General features: G+C 41.8%; 1 protein-coding gene across 1 annotated transcript; it reads left to right on the top strand.

Moving 5' to 3' along the window:
* Positions 1 to 7,149: 7,149 nt before the first annotated feature.
* On the top strand, positions 7,150 to 8,460 carry LOC149310832 (uncharacterized protein F54H12.2-like). Its single transcript, XM_089529452.1, has one exon. The coding sequence runs from the start codon at positions 7,150 to 7,152 to the stop codon at positions 8,458 to 8,460; it is 1,311 nt and encodes a 436-aa protein (XP_089385578.1).
* The last annotated feature ends 1,608 nt before the right edge of the window (positions 8,461 to 10,068 follow it).

Below are 10,068 nucleotides of genomic sequence, written 5' to 3' on the forward strand. Positions count from 1 at the left end.
CACCAATTCTGATAATCAGAAGATCAGAAGGTTGGCAGTTCGAGGCCTGAGTGCTGCATGATGGGGTGAGCTCCTCTCACTAGTCCCACATTCTGCCAACCTAGCAGTTCGAAAGCATGCAAATGCAAGTAGATATACAGGTATCACTTCTGAGTGGGACAGTAACAGGGTTTGATGCAGGCATGATGGCCACATGACCACCAGAGCAGACCTTGGACAACGATGGCTCTTCGGCTTAGAAACAGAGAAGAGCACTGCCCCCTATAGTCAGTTAAAACTAGACATTCATGTCAAGGGACTACCTTTACCTTTTTATAATTAAACTATCAACAGAATTAAAAGCAGTTCAATCATGTATGTTAAAAGAGAAAAACAATCTTATCCTTCTTCTGTTTTTATGACCAAATTCTTGTTCCATTTCCTTTCTTCAAAGATAGCTGCTATTCTGATTCCTAGAAGTTCTACTATAATGATTCAAAACATTGCATAAATTCTTATGGTTTTAACTGAGAATATTGATTCTGCAAAAGACCTAATAGAAGTTCTAGTGAAATGTCTGGATATCATTTGTCTGCATATTCTGCATTACAGATGCCAGAGTTAAAACTAGAGGGAGCTTCTATAGCTTTCATAACTTCAGGAGGTGTTGCTTGTTGCTTCATTGCATGAAAAGCAATGCTGAAATCCATCATGAACATGCAAAGCACAGCTAGTAAGTGGGCTTTTCATGTAAGTCTTGTAAATGACACCTTTGCACAGCCATAATAGTTGTAAAACTGAAGCTACTTTTTACAGGATATTGACAAGCACATCAAACCCCTCCTTTCACATGAACCCTTGAAAGCAGTCTCAAAATATGTGAGATGTAACACAAAGTGTCATTAAGGGATATCCTATCATGTCTTAATTTACTTACTGCAAATGAGTAATAGAAATATTGGGGGGAGACAAAAGGAACAGACAAGACAATGGCCCTTTGGAGAAGAAAGGAAATGCCAAGAATGATAAATGGGGGCATATAGAGAAGCTTGAAGACATAGATGTGGATCCAGAAAACAATGCTGTCAAAAAGCCGCATCACATTATAATTTATACTGCAGCATTCCCAAACATCAAGGTTCCAGATGCTATGGAAAATGTTTATAGGAGGATGTTACTGGCTGAACTTTAATTTGATACCTAAGTAAAACCTAAGCCCTTAGTGTCTGAATATTAAGGAACTAAGAGTGTTTGCATAGAGTAAAAAGCCAAATGTCTGTGCAGGAATTACCAGCATACCTGCTAGTTCTGAGCATGGAGCCACCTAAACCAAAATAAAAGTGATATGAGAGAGAAAGCCTATATAGAGAAAATAACAAATACTGTAGTTACCAGAGTGAACAGAAGTAACAAAAAAAGTGTACTGCATTGGTACAAAAATGTTCATCCAGTTGATGGAATCATATGATGGCTAAGTCATATCTGATGCAGTTAGCTTGTTGGCTGACAGACAGCATAGCACTGGTAAGTGATTAGTTCCTTAGAGGTCTTATAGAGAGGGCCAGTAAGATCCCACCTCTGGTTACATGGGAAACTCTTTGTTGACATTAATCTGTATTATCTGGAAGCTGGAATTAATATAAAAACTATCTCCTGAGACATAAGCCTGAGAGATTGGATTTACTGTGAAGAGTCATTCATGGATGGCATGGTTCCTCTGTGTCATCCCATGAAATGAGTTTTTACAACAGTCTCCAGCACTGTCAGACCTTGTTGTTCCTAGCTGACAACCGTCCTTAAAATGCTGGTAAGAGAGGGGAAGACAGAACTTCTTCTCTCAATATTAAAAGGTTGTAGTAAACACATTTCTATGGAAGAGTATTATTTTCTATAAATGCCTGTAATGATACAGATGCCTGTGTGTTTGACACACAGAAGACACATAAAGTTTCAGTTCTTATAATTCTAACCCTAACCCTAATCCTAACCTTAACCATAAATTAATGATATGATCCTATGTGAGTTTTTGGCTGAAATTAAGTCCCCTAACTACTCAGTAGAACAGTTGAGTGAAACACAACAGTTCTGTGAGTCACAACTTATGGAGTCACAGTTGTTGACATGTGTTGTGCAATGTTGCTAGTCTGCACAGAGACTGTGTAGTACTGTTTTAACATATTTCCCCATGTAGATGTATTAAATTATGCTGTGGGGATGTTGGATTGTAGCTGAAGTTCAGCCACACTTTCAGTCATTAAGCAGGAACAAGGACAAAAGTGTAGACCTGTTATTATTATTATTAACCTTTATTTATGAAGCGCTGTAAATTTACACAGTGCTGTACATACAATCTTTTTAGTTAGACGGTTCCCTGCCCTCGGGCTTACAATCTAAAAAGACATGACACAGAAGGAGAAGGGAGTGGTGGAGGGAAAGGGTAAGAGGTCCAGCAGTTCCTCTCTACCTCCAAGGCCTGGACCAAGGCAGATGGACTGGAGGGAGGGTTTGACCTGTCTACAAACTAGTTATACATTATGATAACAGAATTGAATAAGTATATGTAGCCGAAACAAATATAATGTAAAGCAAGCTCTCCTTCCTTCCTTCCTTCCTTCCTTCCTTCCTTCCTTCCTTCTCATTGTGCTTTGTTAGCATTCATGGGTTTCATCCCCAAATTGCTATTTCTTGCACTTGGAGGATACAGGCCAATCCAGCAGATGGCAGCATTGGATTCCATAATATTTTTTCTTGAAATGATGATTAGTAGGTAGAGACATCATATTTTCATTTGTCAGTTCTTTTTCTGTCCTTGCTCTATGCTTTCATTTCCCTGCTTTCATTGGTACAAATTAATTGTCACATGAAAAATAGCAAAAGGCAACCTGAGCATCAACAGCCATCATGGTATAATATGTGATATGAATATTTTCTCTGCTGTAGATTGCTTCACCCTAAAATCCACCTGGATTTCTCTATTTCAAACTTTAATAAAACAGATAAATCCTGTTTAGCTTATCAGTCATTGCAAATGTATAGGAGTCAGACCCCTCCACTGTTCATCCTGTTGGTTTTAGAATTTTGTGGGAATTGTGAATGTATGTGACCACTTTCAGTTGGTTTTAGTCATAATAACAGTATAACACCCCCAGGATCAGAAGAGATTATGATCGTCATGGCACACTTGTGGGTTTCTCAAAGGTAAGCAGCTGGTCACTTTAAGAAACAAGATATTAATAGCCTAGAGACATTTTTGATTTGATTGAGCAGAGATTCTCTTCTGGTTTGGTTGGTGGGTTGTTGTTGTTTTTAAATAGATTTTCATAGCTTTAGCCAGTCTGGAGGCAAGAATTACATTATCAATTAAATGAAAAAAGAAGGAAGGATTTAGGGATGGAGCAACAATTAACATTAGGCTGTGGTACCACTAACCTTTGCCATCTTGAGTCCCTGTAGAGGAAGAAAGGTGGGATATAAGTGAAGAAAATAACAACAACAACAACAACAACAACCTGTGAAAGGCTATGCCAGGGCTATAGCTCTAAAAGCAGAACAAATGTTAAAACATGGAATTTTAAATGCCACTAGTAGTAAAGGGTGGCACCTCTCGTCAAACTCATAAACCCCGCCCACTGACAGGTGCCCCGCCCCGGAAGTCCCGCCTTAACAGGAAGTCCCGCCTTAACCGGATATCCGGCCTCCTGCCGGAAGTCCCGCCCTCCCCGGATATCCGGCCTTCTGCCGGAAGTCCTGCCCTCCCCGGATATCCGGCCACGCCCCCCGCTTGTGGCCCCACCCCAGCATGAAACCCCGCCTGTAGGTGGAGCGTCTGAAGGGACTCATGTGACCATGATGATTTAAAAGGGCCAATCAGAAGGCGGTTTTAGCAACGCTACAGGAAGCCTTTGGGCAAGCCCAGACATGTTCAGGGAAGACAGCGTGGAGTCAACCACCGCTATTCCAAGCTCTGGCGGTTTTTCCAGGCCATCTGCAGCAAGAAAAAAGCAACCTGCAAGGAAGGCCGCCCCTAGATTCACCTCTTTCCCCCCGCTACTGCCAGGACCTATGGGTTTTTCCAAACCCCCGGTACCCTTGCTTAAGGAAGGCTGGGCAGAATTTACGAAGCCTCTCTCGCTAACTCCTGCAGACCTGAAAACCCGTGCTGGTAAGAAAAAGACCACCGTGAAGGATTCCCCCGTGTTTGTTTTTTCAGCAGGCCAAGAGGCTGGGGCTAAAACCATGAGCTCGCCGGACGGGAGTATAGATGGCCTTGATAATGGATCTGACCTAGAGTGTGATTGTGGTTGTGATCTGAAAGCACTTTTCCCGAAGAGGGAAAGACCTCTGATTTCTGATCCAGAAGAGCTAGATGGCAGTGTGTTTAGTAAAGCAGCCCCACAGAAGATTGAGAGCTCGGTGGGAGAGCCTGACACAGCTGGATCGGCTAACCAATCACTCCTTGATGACCTGATGGAGGCTGCCTTGGGGGACAACTCTGAAAAGACAGATGCAGGTTATGACAGCTTACCGGTAAGAGTTTTTTGTATTGAGTGGCTGTTTTTTTTTTTTAAAGAAAGAGAGAGGTGGGGGGTGCATTGCATGCAGAGGTTTTTTACTAAAAGATGTTTTAAATGTTTTTGCCAACAGGAGGCTGGTGTGCATGAAAGTGACGTGAAGAATCTTCAGTTCGGAAACTCTCAGAATGTAAACATATCCTGTGTTTCATGTGTTTCCTTCAAGCCTGAAGATTAGATATGCTCTGTGTAATTTGCAATAAAAATGGTTTGATCTATACCTGCGTGTTCATATTTACAGCAGCTGACAAAATGTCAGAACATGAAAAAATCCTAAAGAACATATACTACGACCCTGAAGAAGTTGGAAGCTTTGGCGGTGTTCATCCCCTCTTTCTAGAGGCCAAAAAGCACAACAAAACCATCCGGAAGGGGGAGGTTGTTGGATGGCTTTCCAAACAGGACAGTTATACACTACATAGGCCAGCCAGGGTCCGTTTTAAAAGAAACAAGACTGTTGTATCTAAAGTGGATTCTCAATGGCAGGCTGATTTAGTTGACATGCAACAATTTTCTAAGTATAATCGGGGTTACAAGTACATTTTAACCGTGATAGATATCCTTTCAAAATATGCCTGGGCTGTGGCTCTGAAGGATAAGTCAGGTAGAGAAGTGTCAGGAGCCTTTAATACTATTTTCTCAGAAAATAACAGAAAACCTGTTAAGTTACAGACAGATCGTGGCTCCGAGTTCTTAAACAAGTCTGTAAGTAGCCTTTTAAAACAACATGGGGTATATCACTTTGTCACCAATAACGAAGTTAAAGCTGCAGTTGTGGAGCGGTTTAACAGAACTTTAAAAACAAAAATGTGGAGGTACTTCACAGCCAATAACACCTTCACCTATATTGATGCCCTCCCATTGTTTATAAAAAGTTATAATCATAGTTTTCACCGTACTATCAAAGCAAGGCCTGTTGATGTCAATGATTCCAATGACCTAGCAGTGTGGAAAACAGTTTATGGGACCCCTGTCAAAAGAAAACAGGAAGTGCCAGTGCTCAGAAAAGGAGACCACGTTAGGATTTCTAAAAGCAAGGGAATATTTGCTAAGGGCTATGAACAGAATTTTACTACAGAGGTATTCATTGTGGACCATGTCATCAGAAAAGCAGAAAGGCCTGTGTTTCTTCTGAAAGATTATGATGGTGAAACTGTGGTTGGCAGCTTTTATCCTGAAGAATTACAAAAGATTAACACTGCAGAGGACCAGGTATACAGGATTGAGAAAATTCTAGCTACAAAAGGGAAGGGTAGAAAGAAGCATTACCTAGTGAAATGGCTAGGATGGCCAAGCAAATTCAACAGTTGGGTTCTTGCTTCTGAAGTTGGCAAACCTGTGTAATAGCTGCTGGTGAAGAGGTGGAACAATGGGGGATGGTAGCTTTTATGTTGTACTTCCAAGTAATGCCTGTGCAGATGTTTTTCCAGAGAACACGATCTCAAGTTTTACTATCTCTGTCGCAAGACCTCTGGAGCTTCCTGGGGAGTGGGAGGTAGGCCTGGCCGAGATACAGTACCCTCATAGTTGGAACACTGTAACTTCTGATGTGTGGTTTGAAATTGCAAACGGGAAAAGGCGGTGGCGTTACCTTCTACAACGGGGCTATTATTCAAGTATCCCTGAACTACTTGCACACATGAACAGCCTTATAAAAACACACAATGATCCCCCAGAAGTGGTTCTGCGGTATGACCAAGTGTCCAGAAAGGTTTGGCTTGAAACAGATGGCACATACACACTGATGGTTGGTGCAGAATTATCCTACATATTAGGGCTGTTTCCCAACCATCATGTCAAAATCCTGCCTTTCGCAGCAGACATCACTGGGGGTTTCACCAGTTTATACGTTTACACAGATATTGTGGAGCACCAGATAGTTGGGGACGTCTATGTGCCTTTGCTACGCTGCGTACCTGTGCAAGGACAGAATAATGAGCGTGTCAATATTTGTTATGACAAGCCTCACTACATTCCTGTAAGCAAGCACCATGTTGACACCATCACTGTTGAGATAAAGACAGATCAGAACAAAAAAGTCCCATTTCGCTTTGGAAAGGTGATTGTGAAGCTTCACTTCCGGCCCAGGAGAACTCTGCATCTTTAAAAAATAAAAAAATAAAAAAAAATGGTGATCGTAAAATCATATGGGGACCCAGCCCTTTACAGAAATTATTACAGAGCCCAGGCTGGAAATGGCCTTCCTGGATATCAGGGTGTCCCCCAAATGTACGGGGCAGGGCTTGGTGGGATTTTCAGAGGCCTTTTTCGAAAAGCTGTTCCGCTTTTAAGAAGAGGCCTGGACATTATTAAACCTCACGCAAAAACAGCTTTTCGTAATATTGCCAAAGATGTTGCTGGCAAGGTGACTGAGGCAGTTCTAAATAGAGTGACACCTCCAAATCTGCAAGAAGGATCGGGCCTGATGTACATTAAAAGAAGGAAGGGGTTAAAAAGAAAAGCATCACAGGCGAGGCTGACAGGACCTCCCCACCCCCTTAAAAGAAAAGTCCCACAAGAAAAGAAAACTCAGAAGCGGAGAGCTGTGCGAAAGCGACAGAGGGCTCTGGCTAAGAGGGACATCTTTTAAACCAGCATCATGGCCTTTATCCATTGTGGCTCTGAAGAGTGCACTAAATCTGAATTAGATTTATTCCACATTGGGCCTACTCAGACCAGTATTGAGAGAAGTGTGTTTATTGAGGTTCCCCCACTGACTGCTCTTACAGAATCTGCCCCACTTGACTTTTTCATTGCCGGGAATGGTGAGGACTATATGGATCTGAACAACACGCTCCTCTATTTGACCTGTAAAATAGTGAATGAAGATGGGTCAAACCTTGCAGAAGATGCCAAGGTAGGGCTGGTGAATTATCCAATAGCCTCCATTTTCAGTCAGGTTGATATTACTATAGCAGATCGTCTCGTCAGCCAGAGTAATAACTGTTATCCTTACCGATCATTCATTGAATCTGTGTTAAACTACAGCGATGACACTCTAGCAACTCAATTTTCTGCAGGCCTGTTTTATAAAGATACAGCTGGAGAGCATGAATCAGCTGAGCTGGATGGGGATAATGAAGGTTTTGTTAAAAGAGCAGCCCTGACGGCTGCAAGTAGAAAGATAGACTTGCTGGGCCATCTCCATGCTGACCTGTTTTTTCAAGAAAAGCTTTTGCTAAATGGCGTTGATGTGAAAATTAAACTCACCCGCAACAAAGATGCTTTCTGCTTAATGAGCGATGCTGCAGACAGGCAGTACAAACTGCAAATTCTATCAGCCTCCCTTTTTGTCAAAAAGGTGAGGGTGTCCCCTGGTGTCCGCCTGGGACACGCCGAAGGACTGTTGACTTCCAATGCCAAATATCCTGTGGATCGTGTGAGTATGAAAGTGTTCAGCATCCCGAGAGGCAGCCGCGTCTCTAATCAGGAGAACCTGTTTCTGGGACAATTACCTAAACAGGTGGTTATAGGCCTGGTGGACAATGATGCCTTTAGCGGTATTTACAACAAAAATCCGTTTAACTTTAAACATTATGATATTAATTTTGCGGCCCTTTACCTGGATGGAGAACAGAATCCAATGAAACCGTTTCAGCCCGATTTTCAAGAGGGAAACTGTGTGCGAGAGTATATGAGTTTGGTACAAACGGCGGGCAAGCATATGAAAGACAGGTCTCTTTTAATTAACCGTGAAGAATATGCAAGAGGTTACACACTTTTTGCATTTGACCTGACTCCAGATCAAGAAGGAGGTGACCACTACTCTTTGATTAAAACTGGAAACCTGAGGGCAGAGCTGCGTTTTGCCAGGCCCCTGCCAACCACGGTCAATATGGTTGTTTATGGAGTTTTTGACAATGTGATAGAAATAAATCAACGAAGAAATGTCTTGTTTGATTATATGTAACATGGATAGCCTGCAGTTAACCCGCATACTGACTTCTGACCCCTATACTCGGAAGAGCTTCTATGGAGTCTTCCCCTGTGACATGCTCCCCAGAAAGAAACTGCTGCAAAGGCCCCTGAGCTTGGTCATAAACACCCATCCTCACAACCTTCCAGGAGAACATTGGCTTGCTATATACTTGACAGAAGAAAAAAATGGCGAATTTTTTGACTCCTACGGACACCCTCCAGACCACCCTCTGTTTCCTAAAACAATCATGAATTTTTTAAGAAAAAATGGCTACAAAACTGTGTTTCAGGGTCATCCAGTACAAGCCCCAGACTCTGTGGTTTGTGGATATCATTGTGTGTTTTTTCTGCAACAGCGCGGCAAGGGCCTGACATTTAAAAATATTCAAGACCTATATTCTCACAATTTGGAAAAAAACGATGAGATGGTTGTACAGTTTGTGAAAAAGAAGAAGAACTTGCCCGGACTTGTCTCAGACATGTTCCAGACTACTCAGGGATGTGTATCCTGTAATGAATTTCACCACCGCATTTCCTAATAAACACACCCCCTCAGAGGGTTTTATTAAAACATAATCTGTGTCCTGGCTTTTATTTTCATTTTAAAAAAACACTCACAGACTATCAAATAGTTTAAAAAGAAGACTTTTATTTCTATTTCTTTTTCTAAAAAATAGCGGCGTTATAAAGTGAGCCAGGTACAAGCAGCATGCCGTTGTTTTTTAAAAGATCTGTGTGACAGTACAGGTGTAAGTGACAAAGAATCTTCAGGGTTCTTTAAACGGTTCAAAAGTTCTCTATTGGCAGTGTTACCCACCACAGAAGTTGGAGCGTTTATTTCAGCCATGGCCCTCAAAAAAACATCCCAGCCTTTGGGGAGGCGTTTGGTTGGTAAAGCATGAGGCTGTATTATACTTTTGACTAAGTCCAATATATTAGATCCAGTTACAGATTCTCCTTTATACATAAAGACGCCCTTGTCATCCCACGAAGAAACATTTTTGTTTTGACTCATTTTGTTTAGTAACAATCTTGCATTATTTTTGTACCTGACAGGCAGATTGTCCAACACTTCTTGAATCATGCCATCAGGGGAGTTCATCACAACTTCTTCAGAAGGGGATTCGGGTAGAAACAGATTTAAACTTTGTTTCTCTGCCTCCTTCTGTTTTACATGAGTTAGATATTTTTGGAGTAAAGCATCATAACGTCTGGCTTTCTCATATTCAGTTAAGTCGGTCCTACGTAGAATTGCCTGCATTTCAGTATCTAAGGAAGAGATTGCTGTAGTTCTGATGTTTTCATCTTTAGAAGCTGGGCCCTTTAATTGTTCTAGCTGATGGCTGGGGACCAAATACATTTTTTCAGCATATTCCATCACTGTTTAGTTAAAAGGCCTGTTATTAGAGGAACTGCGAAACTTAGCAGTGGCCCCAAAAAGCCCCCAGACTGCTTCACAAGGTACTTCTTTTTTCTCAGGGACAATTTACTGTTACCCAGAGTTTTAATAAGGGTGCGTCTTTTTTTTAATACACGCACCTGCTGTGGGGATAAAGGAATGTTGCCTTTTAAAGTATTGAGGGCTATTTCTGAAATGGCT

This window comes from Sceloporus occidentalis, unplaced genomic scaffold, assembly GCF_023333645.1.
Source record: "Sceloporus occidentalis isolate IW3139 unplaced genomic scaffold, rSceOcc1.0.p SCAF_6, whole genome shotgun sequence".
Lineage (NCBI taxonomy): Eukaryota > Metazoa > Chordata > Lepidosauria > Squamata > Phrynosomatidae > Sceloporus > Sceloporus occidentalis.

Coding starts and splice junctions, on each gene's coding strand:
- LOC149310832 (XM_089529452.1), top strand. CDS start 7,150: ATGGCCTTTATCCATTGTGGCTCTGAAGAGTGCACTAAATCTGAATTA.